Below are 17,059 nucleotides of genomic sequence, written 5' to 3'. Positions count from 1 at the left end.
TAATAATGTAAAATTTCGTTACATTCAGTAAAAAAAAAATATTTTCACCATCTGGGCCAAACAGATTGACTTTAATTGTTATCGAATGTGCGTCTCCTAATTTAAAGACAATTATATGCTTATTTGTAGTTAACCAATGGCGGCAGTTCCCATGATTAACCCGGCAAGGAACAAACTGATTTTTTTTTTGTAAAGGAGAATTGTGTTTACGGTAGTTAGTAAGACAGTTTACATTAGGGTTTCGCAGCGGAAAATAAATTAGTGATTTATAACAGTAACCGAGTGTAACATTTACCAGTTTTAGATTTTAATTGCAGATGCAGCTGATCTATAAATCGTCACTGCTGTTACTGTATTGCTGTTGAGTTTTAGTTACTACAGCTGTAAATAAACTGGTAAGTAAAACTTTTTAAAGAGGAAAAGTGCATGTAGTGAAAAACGGGACTTAACATTTTAAAAGAAGACCTACGAAGTTCTGTTAGTTTCAAGTTTGCAATAATTGTCGATTGCTCAAATTTTATGATTGGTAATTCAAATCCTAGCGCTGGTGCATATACAAAGTTTGCAGTGAAACTCAAATTGCATTATTCTAACAAGTCGAGAGTGATCATCTGACTTGCACTTTGTATCTTTTGTTTAAATGGTACCATCTCTTAATTTGTCGGTTTACGTGTTGCACCGTTTTCAAGGTTACATATTGTGGTCTTCTCAAGTTCTTCAGCACAAATCACAGTAAATCTAAAACAACAGTTGCTACAGTTCTGGTGTGGGCGATCCATTTGGTCTTGTTTGTTCTCGGAGTTATCGTGGCAACACTGCATTTTCCTGGCTTCTGAAACGACTTAATGAAACAGGGAAAGCAGCTGAATAAGCTCAAACAGAACCCTTTTCCTCACACCTGTAGTACCGATTTGATAAATTAATAGTAAGCTGTTGGCTTAGTTACTGTAGGTAGCAAGGTACGTACCAATAACAAGAAACGAGATAAATGCACAGCACGTTACAGATACAGCCCAAGAGAAATGGGCAAACTGTCAGATAAACCACATGTACGGTAGTTGGTACCTTTCAGAATATATTCTTAAATTTAATCGAGTCCTGCATTTTGTAATTTATCGTCTTTATTCGGGTAGTGAAAAATGCTTCACGTATTGACCACTGTTTTTTTCATGTTCAGAAACATCGGGTAAACACACACACAAATCTTCGGTGACAATGGCAACGGGCGATCTGAAAGGCAGTCTGAGAAAGCTCGACCAACATCTTCGATTGCTTAATTATCCCCGAGAAGTGGATTACACTGGGTAAGGGCGATTGTATAATTGTTTGTCAGCTATACGAAAGTCTTTTGTATTCCATTTCTGCCATCTGCCCATGCAGCCTTGTCATCTTTGCCAATTCATTGTAATGATAAAGAGTTGTCGACTTTGGTGTAAATACTGTATATAAGGCCATATAAAGGATATGTGTAGAATGTACGACTCAATTAAAAGCAGTACCCTCTGAGCTAGTGTAGGCCCTGAAAAGCTTTAAATCCCCAGTCATGGTGAATGCTGTTGGTTATCTGTGAATCACAACCTAGCAGAGCTTTAAAAAACTTGTGTAGAATCTGTTACGTGCAGCCCGTCCACTTTAAAGCAGCTGTTAAAGATGACTTGGAAAAAAACTAACTCTTGAGCAAGACAAAATAGGACCTAAAGCAGAAATGATGATTCAAGAGTCTGAAGGGGGTCTATTTAGAAGTCATTCTACTTGAATCCACTGCCTTTAAAACGGTACTTTATGTTTGGAAAACGAAATCTCGAAAGGACAACATTGTTTCCTATATAAATTGTGAAGATGTCCAGACTAATAGAAAAACAGTTAAAGCATGGCATTATTACAGCCATTGTCTTGATTTTAAGTTATATTATTAAGTAGTGGTTGATGTAGTGGTAACTATAAAGAAAAGAAGATAATTGCTTAGATGCAAATGTGATGGACATCATGTCTGATGGAGCTTTCCTTACAGTTTAAGGGGCACAAGAAGCCCTCAGGAGATTTTTACTTTATTCTTTAGTCATTGCTTCCTTCTAAGGACCTGTTATAAAACCTCTATACATCTCATGTCATACATGTGGTTTTATTTACTAATAGTTAGATTAACATCTGGTATAAGCACATTTCTTTAATTTCCTATGATGTAATTTTTTGTTATGCTTTCTGTTTCAACCTTTGTAGGCTGTAAGGTCACAGCTTTCTAAAAGGAAGAGATTCTGGCAGCTATTGCAGTTTATTGTTACCATGCCATTTTGTAAACTGTCAAGGAAAAAGGCAACTTGAAAAAATGGGACCTGTTGTTAGATTTATTACCCTGGCTGTATCACCTTATTTTACCTAAGGGTTTATTAATACCATATTAATTTCTTATGTCTGCGGTTTCAAAAAAAGTTAAAAGAAATTAAAATTAAGGAAATGCTTTAAGAAGTGCTGTGGTATTGATACATATGGTATACATTCTTTCTCTTTATGGAAATAAGAGGTAAAATATGTGCATGGTTTTCATCATAATCGCATACACAGCAGGTATTATGAAAGTAATTTCTGTCTTGACTTACAAAGAGTTGTGTGTAAGGAATTGCATCAATATATTGTGTGCATTGTTTTTGCCACAATAAATTCAACAAGAAATAGGCCAAAACTATGCAGTTTTTCAACACCGTGTGTCATGACTATGAGACTGTTAACTACATAGATTAAAGAAGGACAGTTAACCTGCCTCCCCCTTAGAGGAATGTTTAAAATTGGACGTTTTAAGAGTTACAACATTTCTCATTATACTGTATTGGGGAAATCGGAACAAAGTTAATTGACAATTATTATGTCCCATATGAATGCAAGGAAAGTGTATGTTTTCAATAAACATTTAGTACAGTTTTTTCTGTATCTGTGTTCAAGACCTGGCAGCAGAAAAGTGAGCTGTTTTGTAAACACCCTTATATTTACATTAACCAGCTCTTCAAGCTAAAACAGATCTGAGCTGAAGATCAGATGCACTGATATCTGTTTGAAGTGCAGACTGTTTGCAGTTAGAAGAAAAATATTTTCCATAGATATGTGTAAAGTCTCCCAAACAAATGGGCAATGCAGTTTTATAACAGGATAAAAAGACCCATCTTCTTGTAAATGCTACTTTCATATACTGTACTTAATGTGTCCTTAATGAGAGGGTTTTTAAATGTCTATTTAAATATCTTATTTTTTAGGCTTTAAAAAACACACTTTATATTGTAAAATATTTGTGTATATATAGAAATATGTTCTTGAATTAAAAACGATGTGTATGTATAACTACTTTCTTATTCTTTCTCCCTGTTAGAGAAGGCAATTATTTCACGTGTCATTTCCTCCTATCAAAGCTCAGTTCCGTAATAGAAATGGTAACAAAAGGATCATCATTAAAATATAGCCGCAGAACTTATCAACATAAATAACATGTGTCTTTTTGATTTGTCTGCAAGGCTTATTCATTTATTTTTACCTTAATGTACCTGCATATAATTGTACTTTGCTGTAGACAAGGGTGGTGGCTGAGCACGATTCCAATCTGACCCAACATTTACCATTTTGGAAGCAAATTGTTTTTTCTTGCAAATGCCTTGTCTTCATTGCAGAACATTTTCTTCAACCTTGTAAATTAATAATGACTGAAAGCCTACTTTGGGTTGAAATAGACATGTCAAAGATAAGCCATGGAACATCATGGAACTTTGTTCATCTCAGTAACTTATAATTATTAAAGAATGGCTATGATGTGAGAAAAATAGATGCTGTGGACACGCTTTCAAATATATGACCATACTGTTTTAAATTTTTTACTTAAATTTCCAAAATTCCCACATAATAATTGCTGTTAATACTTTTTAGTGTATTAAGTTCTGCTACCAGTGTTTTTTACTGCAGATAAGTAGTGTTTATGCTTGGGAAATTTACATTGTAGCTGTGTCTTCTTACAGTTTGGCGAAGGGTGATCCATCTGCCTTTTTACCAGTTGTGAGCCACGCCTTCATTTCTTATTCTTCGTATCTAGCTGAGCATCTCGTAGGATTTGGAGTGGAGCTTGCTGGAAAAAATGACCTGCGTTTCATTGAAAGCGTCTATAAGGTAAATAGTTTAAATAATCACTCTATCTTTGGTGAGCTAATTTATATTATACTGCAGCATCAGGAATTGATCAGTCACACTATAACCAAGGACTACACAATCAACATTTAAAAATCATTCTTCCATCTCATAGACGGAGAAAACTCTTTAATATTTTGTAAGAAAAAGCTTCTACTCTGACATATGCATGTAACACAAACATTTGTATCTGTGGGGACTTTTCTTTGACCGTCGCTCTATTTTTATTAATTATTACAGGCTCACTCAAATGAAAAGACAGTGAAAGTCGTCTCAAAACAAATATTCTTGCCACTTTTTTTATTTCGAAGAAGACAGTGTTTAGTTTATGAAAAATCATCAGGTTGTCTCTCAGGAGTTTCTATCTTTCTGAATATGTTTTCTCTAATTTTCTTTTGCATTGACTCAAATTGCTAATTATACCTGCCCAAAAATGCGCACAAACCAAACTGTCTGTAATAAGAATCCATTAATCTCCATTTATATTAAAAAAAATACTAAAATATTTCTAACTGGGCCTAAATGTGAAATTAGTTAGAACATGGAAATACCATATTCTGACTTGAACAACTAAGACAAAAGAATACATCCTAAAGAATAACGTCCACTCAAGGCTAAACATTGCATGCCCTCTATGAGAAAAGAGATATTGCTAGCGGCAATCCAAAAAGTCCTGTCATGAAGTGAGCATTGTAAACTATGGGATTATATTTTACGTGCAACCCTGGTATTCGGAATGAGATTGCACAGTCTGTTTCTGAATATAGCAACATTGCCTTGGTTAAAAGGTTCTCAGAATTGCTTGTCAAGCCAGTGTCTGAAAGCACCCTACATGGACTCCAATCAGCACTATAAATCCCTTAAAGAAACAAAGCTTGAGTACGACAGTCATACTCAACCAAATATAAACATGTAACAACAGAAGTCTTTTTCCATCTTTGTTAGTGCACATCTGTAGGTTAAGAACTAAAATGTGACAATATTTATCAAATAATCAGAATAAGCCTTGGGTGGGATAGTCTTTTTTCTTTTTAGGCTGTGATGTTTCATCATTTGTAAACACAATCATGCAAATGTTGAAAAGGCACATGGTGTTTCACTCAGAAGGTGCTTTTTCAACAGGCAACTCCTATTTTAGAGATCATTAGTGTGTTCAGCATTGATTTGGTTTGAGATCTGGTAACGTAGTAAAACATTTCAACATATTAACTCATTGAAACCATGTGTGATCCGTGTGATTAAGATTAAGGGATTATACATATTGCAATTGCATTCCCTAATATAGACATCAGATCTTTTTGTTGTTTTTCCCTAATACACACATATTCTGCTGTCACAGAATGAGAGACAGAATTGAGATTCAGTAAATACCAGTCTGTGCGAATACACGGGTGATTACAATCCATTCTGAGGTTTGTTGCCAAAGTACAAAGAAGTCAATGCCGGTGTTGACTAGATCTGACAGACTCCATAAGAAGGTTGCCAGTTGCAATGGGAACCTGTTACTGGTGTGTGGTAGTAACCCCTCAAGTTGTTCTCCTGTATCTGATCAACGTGTCGTTGGGTTGTTACATGCAGTTGACTGTGTCAGTGTCTTTCATCAGTACTTCCTGACAGTTTGCACGGCCGCTGAGTTCTAGCAGCTGGTGAGCGGATGGACCCAGACTAGCTCCTCCGATTCGGCTCTTTCAATTTTTGATAGAGCTGCCATGCTGGAAGTGTGTTTGCAGCAAGCCCACCAGAGTGCCTACTACGCATGGATCTATCAGCTTTGCACATACAGTACACACTAACCTGAAGGTCTTTCTTACTGGGCATATCACAGCTTCTCAAAATGTAACACTTAAGCAGCATGATTGGTTAGCATGGCATTCATTAATAATTAGGTATAAAATTATACTCCTGTGTTGCATAGGAGTGCTTCATTCAGTTCAGTTAAAAAGTTAAAGTATATTTAATTGGGCTGTTGGTGGTAAGTTCTGAAAGAAAGCAGGCACATGTGTTGGAAGAGTTGCAGTGTTCCAGATTGTGCAATTATAGGGGCTTAGGGTGATTGTGGGGGGAGTAAACTTACAGCTTCTGGTAAGCTGTGGGGAGTCCTGTAGGAGTGGTTTGTAAAGGCTGTGTATGGGTTGATGTCTTTTATGTAATGTTTATATATACTGTTTTTAATGGTTTTTGTCGGTCTCAGTGTGTGTAAAACATAAGCTACTTAGATAAGAAACAAATTTCTGTGAAATCAGACAATGAAGCATTATGGTATCGTATTACTTGGGGAAATGCCGCATTTTGAGCATTTCCCATCAGAAGATGGGATTCATCAGCAAGAAAAAATTGGTGTATGACTCAAAGGCAGTACTAAATACTGTTTATTTAATTTCTGTGGAATTATGAAGATGCCACAGAAAATTTAACCCAGAGGAAGCAATCCAGGTTGAAGCAGAATTTGATCAAAATCTGATATGACTTAAATAATTAGGGAAACAAATTACAACGGGAATCCTGTTGTATATATCTGTTTTGCATAGCGACTGAAAAATCGATACATTTATCATCTGCACTGAAGACCCAAAAGTAGGTGTTTTCTTTAATTTCAGAACACTTGTGGTGTGTGTTCAGTGTATAAGGAAAGGGATTGCACTGTTATAATAAGTAGGGAGAATGTTGGGAGCAAATTGAGAAGGCTCACCTCTACGACACTCTCGATCCAGTATCTGATGGCATCTTGAGAAGTATTGTTTATTTGGGGTTGGAACTGCAGAAGACATTGAATTAATATTACACTTAGCTCCAACTTGTTGAAGCACAAGGTAATGTTGATAAGTCTGACAAACACTGTAAAAATGTTCTTGCAAAAGACAACTTTGTGTGAACTATCATACACATTCATTATTGCACTTTCTTCCAACAGAAGTTAAGAAGGAAAGCTGAACAGTGAATCTTCGTTTGTCTCGTAATTCCCTCTTATTGAACTGACCAAGTGTGGTAATGGTTTCAGTGATTTGCATCACTGAAAAAACTCCCCCTTAGGTGAATAAATACATTTTAAAGCAATAGATAGGTAGTTAAATTGACTTATTATCCATTGTTACCTTTGTTTTAGAAACTCCAAAACTTTAAATTAGTGTTATGTTAAGTAATTAACAAAAAATAATCGTCTACATGGATTTTTGTTTGCTGTGTAACATTCTGCCTAAATTAGTTATTTTATGTTACCAAAAAACAGTCTTGCTGTGTTTTTACCAAGCTTGGTCAGCAACTTATGTCTAACTTATTGCATAAAATATCCGGATGTCAATCCAAATGATAAACTTCATTGTACAAAAGTGTTGTCCAAAATTTGAATTAGAAAATGTAATTGAAAATGATACATAGTGACACAATCCTTCTGCTGCATGGTATACACTTTGCCATGGTTCAGACCATATTATTATAAAAATACCTTTTGCTCAGGCAGGGTTGCTTTATGTTTATGACTGCTTCACCAGGAACATCATCACCCAGAAAAGTGTGTTTCGGAATGATTATTGAAGTGTTGGGCGTGGAAGTTTAGGACCCTCCCTACGAAGATGGAAAAGCTGCACAGGTGGAGGAGGGAGTCAGAAAGGTGATTGCAAGCAGGAGAGGCATTATTGGCATTTAAAGTTTCTGGGAAGTGATGTCATGGAGAGTTCTGAGCTCAAGTATCAGAAGTGATTGAAACCTTGATTGCTGTCGTCCCTCAAGAACCTTCATCTAAAATCTCCACAATTTACAAAATAACTACAGATCAATCATGTTCCTCTAAGTATTTAGTTAAATTAGTAAACCATAAATTAATGTACACTTTAACTTGAAATCAGCTCACCATTACTGTACATTGAAATGTTATCACCTGAGCTTCTTTGTATAGAGCCTTTACTCAACAAGTAGTTTGTTTTACAGTTCATTGCTTACATGGTTGTGGCTAGTGTGTGGAGTAGTAGTAGGGCTCTGGACTCCTAATTGGAAGATTGGAAAGGGGGGCTACTGTTATACTCTTGAGCAAGGAGCTTCAGCCTTTGGACAAAACTGTCTGCCAAACAATTTAATATTAAATGAAATAATAATGAGACTAGTCACATCCTGCAGTTTGCCCTGCTTACATAATCTCTGAGGATTTCATTACTCCTTAAATCACCTTACCTTCCTTAATTTATCATATTGAATAATTCATTATTTTCTGAGAAGAGCTATGATACAGTACATCTGTCCTGGAGATTTCAACAAACTTTTTTTCCCATTGAAATGTCCTGTGTTGAATTGGCAGCTGGTGAAGAAGTCCTTGAATAATTACATCGGGGTTCACATTTCCTGCCGAGTAATGGAACCCTTCATGTGCTTCCAAGTTCCCATCTTAGATCTTCACCAAGAATTTTCCATTTAGATGTTTGCATGTAGAGTGATTTGTCACAGTGTTAATGTATTTCCTCTTATCCTGCATGTAATTGTTTGGTATATTGGAAGTGTCTCATGAACTTTAACATCTGGCTGAATTGATTATTTTCAATAATAATCTTGGGGAGGACATTAAAGAGTGGAGAATTCTGTTTGCCACTGAATGCAGAAAATGTAAGATGAGTATAAAAAAACCATCCTCAGCTCTAAGTGGATGCTGTTCTTATTGACTCCATTTCATGTTACTCTGATTTTGCCGTTATCTTTTTATGGCCTCTGTTATTGATCTAATTTGAAGTCTTAGTGTGTTGTGTTTTTATGCAGAAAACTGGTTAATGAGGCATCAGAATGTATGCTTTTACCTCTTAATTGGTGCACATACATATGTAGTTCTATAATCAATTACAGTAGCTAGTACATTTTACTGGAGTACTGTATGTAGGCCTGAATCAGTGATACAGGATTTGCAAGCTGATGCAAAGTGGTGCACATTCATGGAAGCTTACAAAAATACCATAAATGTAATTCCATTAATAAATCTAACCATGATTAGATTGAGTGGATGATAGAAACAGTGGTACAGTGGTTAGCACTGTGGCCTCACAGCTCTAGGGTCTTGGGACCTGGGGCACTATCTTCCTGGAGTTTGGATAATTTCCCTATATTCATGTGGGTTTCTTCTGGATGCTCTGGTGTCCTCCCACAGTCCAAGTAGGTAGGTTAAGTAGCTTCTGGGAAAAATTGTCCCTAATGTAAGTGTGTGTGTGTACATTTGTATCTGTGTGTGCCCTGCAATGGACTAGCTTCCTGCACAGAGCGTATCCTGCCTTGCGTCTGTTGATTGCTGGGATAGGCTCCAGCACCCCCACAACTCAAAAATGGATACAGGATGAGTGGATGATGTAAATAATGTTGCTTTTTATTTTTGCTGAGGCTGCCTATACTGTAGCTTTGCCATTGCTTTGCTGGCCTTCCACCTTTGAAAGGTATGCTGGCAAACTGATGCTCAACACTCTATATTTACAGAGCTCCTTCGCAGGAATTAGATTCGGTCACCATTAAAAGGTGGGAACTCTTAACTCAGTCAGGTATAGGTTTGACAAGGCGCTCAGTGTTTTGTCTAGTGTCTGGAGCGCACTCTCACTGCTGCCTGTCTGAAACTGGTGGCTGATCACATTGAAAAGTTACATTGCATAACAGAATGTCATTCTTTTATGTTTGAATTTATGTTCATACAAAATGCATGAATCGTTCCTTTAACCTTAATAAAATTATAATTGGGTAATCACCCATCACTTCTACAGGTATGTTCTCGAAATTGTTTATTTCAGAAATGCAGATAATTTCTTGAGAAATATTTCCAGCATTTAATTACCGTTAATATAATTACTGCTTTTATTTTACTGCATTTAGAATGGCCTTCTTCCATGTTGACAATAGCACACTTTCAAAAACACCATTTTGTTAAATCCTTACAGAAATTATATTTCTAAATTTGGTGGGTGAAAGGCACACAATATTGACAGTTACTGTTTGACTTGTTTGCTTACAGATTTTAAGGATGTTTCATGGAATCTTAAAATTTTCTAGTAAGATTTAGACACAGGTGAATGTATTTATTTTTCTTAATATAGGTGCTGCGGGACCTGTTTCACTATAAACCAATTTTGACAAAACAGCAGTTTCTTCAGTTTGGATATGCAGAAAGAAAGATCAGCATTCTATGTGACATTATCAGCTTTGTAACAAAGAAACACAAAGAGCTTTCAAACACACACAAGGTAATAACACTTTACTACTTTAATTAGAAATGTAACATTAAAAATGTATCAGCCTTTCTTTGGTTTCTTTATCGAAACAAAATGTTGTTTTGTAAATCATTTTTAAATCAACTAAACATGTACTCCCTGTTTGTAATTTTAGTTTCAACAGCCCAAAGAAGTTTCATTTTTACATATGGATTCACTTTTTCAAACTTTTGAAACATGCAAAGTAGCCTTATTTTTGCAGTACATAGAATCCTGGTTATATAATTGTTTTGTAATTTTTAATGATTCACATTTTTTGCATGAGTACAAGTGAGTTATGTAGAGTATTTCATGAAATGTGCACTACAGGAATTTGGAAATGCAATAGATGCCTAAGGAGACATTGCCCAAAAATATATAGTACAATATGTGGTTTTAATACAGTACAGCCCGATAGGATCAATAAAAAAACCCTTTTGACAAATTGAATGAGAAAATTTAAAAAAGTTGTAGTGAAAATAAAATCTAATGATATATTAACAATAAGTATTATTATATATGATAACAATATATAACATTCAACATAGTTACTGTGTATAATACATGAAAACTTGAAAATATCAAGTTGGCTTAAATTTAAGTAAAGATTTTGCTGTCTGCCAGGAAGTCATATATTGATATTCTTGGTTTTCTTTTTATTTGGCGTTTTCGCTCCTCAATCTTGAGCTGGAGATTAGCTCTCTTTGCCCTCAGTCATTACTGATAAGATCAGTCTTGTACAGATGCCTGTGTACACATTTTCAAACATTTTTTTTCTTGCCATTGCCTGAGGCAGACTATAAAGAAGACAACCTATCTACATAGATAACAACACATAACATTAAACTGCTCATTAGCTTGGGAATTAAACCTTTAACCTACAGTATATGTTTGAAGACGGGGGTTTACATTAGTCTCTGGGCTATATGAAAATGTCATCCTGTTAGATTGTTCTTTAAAATAAAATGAGTACTGTGCCAGAAAGAACTTAATTTCATTTTAGTTTCTGTGTATGACAGGCTAACCAGTTTAACTGTTTTACCAGAGAATAGTTGTGCAATGTGTAATCACTCTGCCAAAAGAAAGCTTTTCAAGGTTATTTTCCTGTTTTTGAGTAAACGTATTGTTTGGCGTATTGGTCCTTGCCAGTAACCTGACTTTAAACATGTTGTCTAGTCCCTTTTTGACCGTGACAGAAAAAAGTCCTTAGGCCTGAGAAGCTTTAACCTTAAAAGTCAGGTTATCTTGTAAAGAAACTGTTTTGGGACTCCACAATGTGTTGCAGAGGGGAAATCAGTTATTAAAATAACCTTTACGGTGTTTTAATACAGTATATGAGTGTATTATACAAATTTTAATACAGTGGCTATGGTTTGGACATTAATCTTTACTAAGTATCCTTTCCAGTCTAAACTTCAGCCAAAGAACAAAGCACCCACTAATGAGCCACAACTAAAAGCTGAGAAAATTCTTCCAGAAACTCCCATGCCACAGCCGGTGCACTATATGGTAAGATGTGCACTATATGATAAGACATCTTTAGTTTATAGCGGAGAGATAATACAACTAGAATGAGCCTCTTCTACTTTTAATTCTCATTATCAAGGAGGTAAAAGAAGGTTTTTATATTATGTCTGTATTGAATGAGTTAATGTGTATAAAGAAAATTATGTTTTTAAAAAGTTTTCTTAATGTTTCTTGTTTGTTATTTATATTAATATAAAAAATACTAATTATGAATTTGTAAGATTTCTTTATTTACAATAACATTTTATTATGTTACATATTTATGCATTTCAGTTTGGAGTTCCTGGAGATGTTCTGTGCTTTGTTTTTTGTTTTTTCCGTTTTCTGTGCAAGCTGAGAGCAATTGCTCTCTCTTCTTTGATGTTTTGTTTGCAGAAGAAGCCTTTCGTAGAAAGACATGTGAGCAATACGGCGAGGAGTCGCTCAGGTTCTTCCTCAAGTGCCTCCGATGCAGAGGAGCTTGACAGCCATAGTTGTGCGTCTGAAGAGGAGACTGTGAAAGGACTGTCTGTACCATTGGATAAAATGGATTCATCTCTCAAAAGTCATTATAACATTGTATGTCCCAAGTTAGTCTGTATAGGGTAACCGAGAAGCATGTATTAGAATATTAGAACCATGAAAAATACAAATTGAAACATGTTGGCTATATTGTCATTTATTTTTTTTCAGTGGAGGATGACATTGAAATTGGCATGAAACAGGCATTGGTGCCCATAACTAATTGCTCATAACAGATTCCCATGTTCATGTCTTATCTACAACGCATTCGGACTTGTACTGTAATATTTGATATACTATGGTATTTGTACTATAATATTTGAAATACATTTTTGATGTTTTATAAATTACCTATGTTAATGAGTTGAAGTTAGAATGATCCTTCCGTCTCTGTTGCAGGAGGCGGCTGAAAGCTGGAAATTGAAGTGCCTGGAATCCCAGCTTATGGAATGTCAGAAAAAACTAGAGAGATTCTCAGTTTTTGAGGAGAGACTCAAAGTCCTTGAAAGAGAGATGGCAGGAAAAGTTATTATAGACAGGAAGGAATGGGACAACCTCGTCAGCAGAGTTGTCCTGCTGGAAACTGAGATGGTTTTGCGTTCCAGACAGGTAGGTAGGTACTGAGGATGGAGAAACCATGACCCAAACGATTATTAAACTGTAACACTTCAGGTGAATTTCTAGACTCAGCAGGTATGCTCCTTTATACTGATGACAAAGGAAAAAGTACAGTACTTCATCAGTATATGATGATGATTGTTGTTGTTAGGAATATTATACATTTTAAGAGTGAAACAAAGTCATTGTTGAACTCCTCATGATGTTTTTACAAACTGGATAATCCCCGAATCCCTTAGTCCCTGCTTAATGTGATGAATATGTTTAGTCTTAAATATCAGGCGATGCCTAATAATCAAGAAGTAGTAATTCAGTAAGAAAAGGTTTATTGTACACAAGCTTTATGCTTTCCACTTGTTTCTGTAGCATACCCTGAATGATAAATCCATTACTGTAATTTCTCTAATTCTTTGTTTTCTTCTTTCAGGAACCATCAGCATCCAATGAGAAGGGTAGTCATGAGTCAAAATGTACAAATCCACATTCAATTGGTAATTATATTTTAATCTTCCAAAATATGAATTAATCTGCAAACAGCTATTTTATACAACAATTTAGTTAAATTAAAATGCAGCTCAAAACAACTGTTCCTCCATTTATAGTATCTGCAAAACATTATAATTAACATTAAATAAGGGTGAGGGGGCCTTGTCATTGGTTTAACTGTTTTTTTATTTTAGTTGAAATATGATCAAAGCTGAAATAGGTTTTGAGATTATTAATTCAACTCTTGTCTTTAATTAGATTATTTTTTTAAAACTGAAACAGATGAACTCGGAAAATATGATGGATTTGCCTTTTAATTGTGCAATAAATTAAAACCTTTTGAAAGAATTGTTTGTACTATTTTAACTGCTGACCTTTTTCATGGGTATAACAAATAAAAAAAAAACAGCTCTTGAAAAGAAAACATGATTAATAAATATAGCTATTTTTTTTCTGCGTTTTTCTCTTCCGATGCAGAGACAAGATCTAAGACGCCAGAGAGCCTTCATCATAACTCGTCTGGATATAGCTCAGTCCTATCCTCAGACACATCTCCTAACGCCACTAACATTAATTCTTTTGTTTTGACAGAAGTTTCAAAGGTGAGTATAACTGGCAGAGGCTTAACTACATTCCTCCCTGAGGTCAAGAGAACAGGCTGACATTACTGGTGATATACACTGCTGGGAAGTACAAAACAATTATGGAACGTACTTTGCAAGCATCTTCACAAAACCTAAATAATGCCTGGCTTAAGATTGTCCCAAAGTTTTGTTCCTTTCTTTGCATTGTAGCTTTGTAACATGGATATGGATAAACCAGTTTTTGATTGACTTATTAAATTATTAATTATTATTAATTCTCTTAATGTTTATACTACTAATAGTTTACATTTCTTAATATTAGAACATGCACAAAGAAATACTGGTAGAATTTAACAATAGTATAGTTTAAGTGTTGTATCGAAAATCAGAGTAAAATAATTGGAAATAGTACCATGAATAGGAACTTGTTTACACAATGTTTGCATCCAGATGGGTCTGGTGGGGATTGGTCTGTTTTACAAATGACAGGTAAAGTGTGCTTAGTCATCCATTAAGTGCAGCTACATCAGTTCAATGGGTTCAGCACTCGATTGTGCTTAAAACCTCTTCATTTCAGCTCCACAGCTTGAGCTGCAGACATGTGACACCCAATCTGTAATACCTTCTGACATTAGTTGATGTGTATCGCCGGTACAGACCACTTTATTTTCACAGCAACAGTGGTAATCTTTTCAGTCAACTTGCTCTTCAACGTCTCTTCCTCGTGGTTCAAGCACTGTCTTGCTTTAGCCAGGTTCAGAAAGTAAGTCCGAACCACGCTGCTGATCTCAAACATATCTACCTCATGTGTTCCTTTGCTTATTTGAAACGTAGGTACAGTGAAGTTCACAGGTACTGTATACGTTTTAAAAATGGGGATGGCTGTGCTGTTGAGCTTCTGGAAAGGTAGTTTGAACCACAGGCATTAAAAATGAAACAACATCACCTTAGCTGAAAACAAAAAGGGAGAGAGGGGATTATTTTCAGTTCAATCAATAACTACCTATTAAAGTACAATACAGTAATAGTTGAATAGCTCAAATACCCTTAAAAAGTGTTCTAGGGGTCCCCCGTCCCAGAACATCCTTTATACCAATCGAGTGGCTTTGGCCTTCAGTTCTGCTAATGCTATCCATGTGTGTAGGCATCTCAGTGCCTGAAGCAGAAAGAAAAGAAGCTCCAAAATGAATTAATCTCACTCAAGTTTTGCCAGTGGTGTTTATAATTTTAGAATCAAGCCATGTGTTGTTTTCTTGGGTCTTCATGCATGTAATAAACATACTGTTGTTTTTTGCAGGCATCTACGAAAGAAAGACTGGAACGAATAACAATCATGTGAGTAAAGGCTTCTAACTGTGTGTTAGGTATTTGCTAAAAGCAATGCTGGCCTTTACTGCTAAGCATTACATGTGGGAAATGTACTGCAGTTTGTACTTAGCTGAATCTCAGTGGTACTCTTTATAATTGACCATTTCCCCTCCTTATTTCAGGATGAAGGAAACAGCAGCCCTGTTGAAGTCCACAGACAATCCTCTTTGAATCTGCTGGATGTATTTAAGTAAACATTTTTTACCTCACAGAAATAAACCAGATTTTATGATTAATTCGAAATGGTTTTAAACTTTAAATCAATTGCAGGTTTTCTCCTTTTTCTCCTTTGAAAGATTTTAACTGTATGTGGCACAAAACCAAAATGCATACATATCACTTGAAATGGTATCTAGGCGAGATGGAATCATATATAGCCTGCCTGCATATGCCTCAGGTGGAATAAACTTAAGGTGACCTGAAATGTTACTTGAGTTCTAACATTGAGAACTATATAGGCGTCCAGAGTGGCACTTTCATGTTCCTATGGCGCCCTCTTGTGTTCAGTATGGTTCTGTGTGCTGACTTATAAATGCACCGTCAAGGCAGAGACTTTCTCAATAAGAGGGAGTAAAATTAAGGAAAAGCATTTTTATACAAGTGCATAGAAAAAAAAATGTAAACCTAATTGACCTGGTACTTATCTAAAGAGTACTGGTAGATCTCAGATCTAATTTGATTTGACTTTCCTTGGTTTTACAGAGTGCAACTTCACTTTGTTTTGGAGGCAAACATTTCGCTTGTCTGCACATCCAAAATTGTAACTTTTTGTTTTGTCCAGCCACACCGCCTGATCCCATTTGTGCAGATGTTTGTTGGGAAATTCCTTTCTCGTCTTGTATGTGCAGAACTGGAGCTTACATCAAGTAGAATGTGGTCCCTAATGGGAAGCAGTCGGGTTACTCGTAGGGGTCATAATTATTCACTAGAATTGATGTCTGTGTGATATACTGTACCAGGAGATTTCAAGCCGTCTTGACAGGGAGTTGAATCTTAATGCCAGATGGCTCTTCCAAACTGGACAGTAAATTTGGGGTACAAAATGAAGAAAGCTATGAAACCTATCGGAGCTGGAGTAGCTTTTATCGTTTTAGAGGTTCTCTAAGAAGAAGCTAGAACAACTTACACTGAGGTAGAGGATATATCTTTTAGAGGTTATTAACAAATGAGGATCTGTCAAGTATTGATTGCAAGGATAAGAAAAATTCTTCATCACATCTCTATTGATGACTTTTTTTTTTAAACCAAGTTCAAGAAAACAGGTAGTGGAGTGTGAGTAGTGCATGTGGCACCCATGAAAAAATACAATATAGAAGATTTTAGCTTATAGTACAATATTTTCAAATGGTTTTATTTAATAGTGCTAAAATAAATTTATTAATATGTCAAAAAAATGAAGACTCGCCTGTTTATTTAATTAATACTGAATTTATTTGAATACATTCTTTTCACCAACTTCTGTTCTTGTTTTGATAAATACTGTTTATTCTGTTGAGCATTTTATTGCTAAAGATTTCTGTGCTCACATTTTTTTTCCTTTCCTTTCTAAAGTATTTTTATCATGGCGTGAAAGACTGAGGCAATCCCATTCATTGCTCATTTAGGAAAATG

General features: G+C 35.5%; 1 protein-coding gene across 1 annotated transcript; it reads left to right on the top strand.

The window, feature by feature from the left end:
* The first annotated feature begins 154 nt into the window (after positions 1–154).
* cep44 (centrosomal protein 44) lies at positions 155–16,842 on the top strand. Its single transcript, XM_088917210.1, has 11 exons — positions 155–395; positions 1,178–1,304; positions 3,996–4,143; positions 10,212–10,358; positions 11,772–11,873; positions 12,267–12,449; positions 12,792–13,001; positions 13,438–13,501; positions 13,974–14,098; positions 15,378–15,415; positions 15,571–16,842. Exons 2-11 carry the CDS (start codon positions 1,216–1,218, stop codon positions 15,617–15,619), a joined length of 1,155 nt encoding a protein of 384 aa, XP_088773336.1. The 5' UTR covers positions 155–395; positions 1,178–1,215; the 3' UTR covers positions 15,620–16,842.
* The last annotated feature ends 217 nt before the right edge of the window (positions 16,843–17,059 follow it).

The sequence above is a fragment of the Atractosteus spatula genome, chromosome 1 (genome assembly GCF_055471065.1).
Source record: "Atractosteus spatula isolate fAtrSpa1 chromosome 1, fAtrSpa1.hap1, whole genome shotgun sequence".
Lineage (NCBI taxonomy): Eukaryota > Metazoa > Chordata > Actinopteri > Semionotiformes > Lepisosteidae > Atractosteus > Atractosteus spatula.
This window is presented reverse-complemented; position numbering and strand designations above follow the sequence as displayed.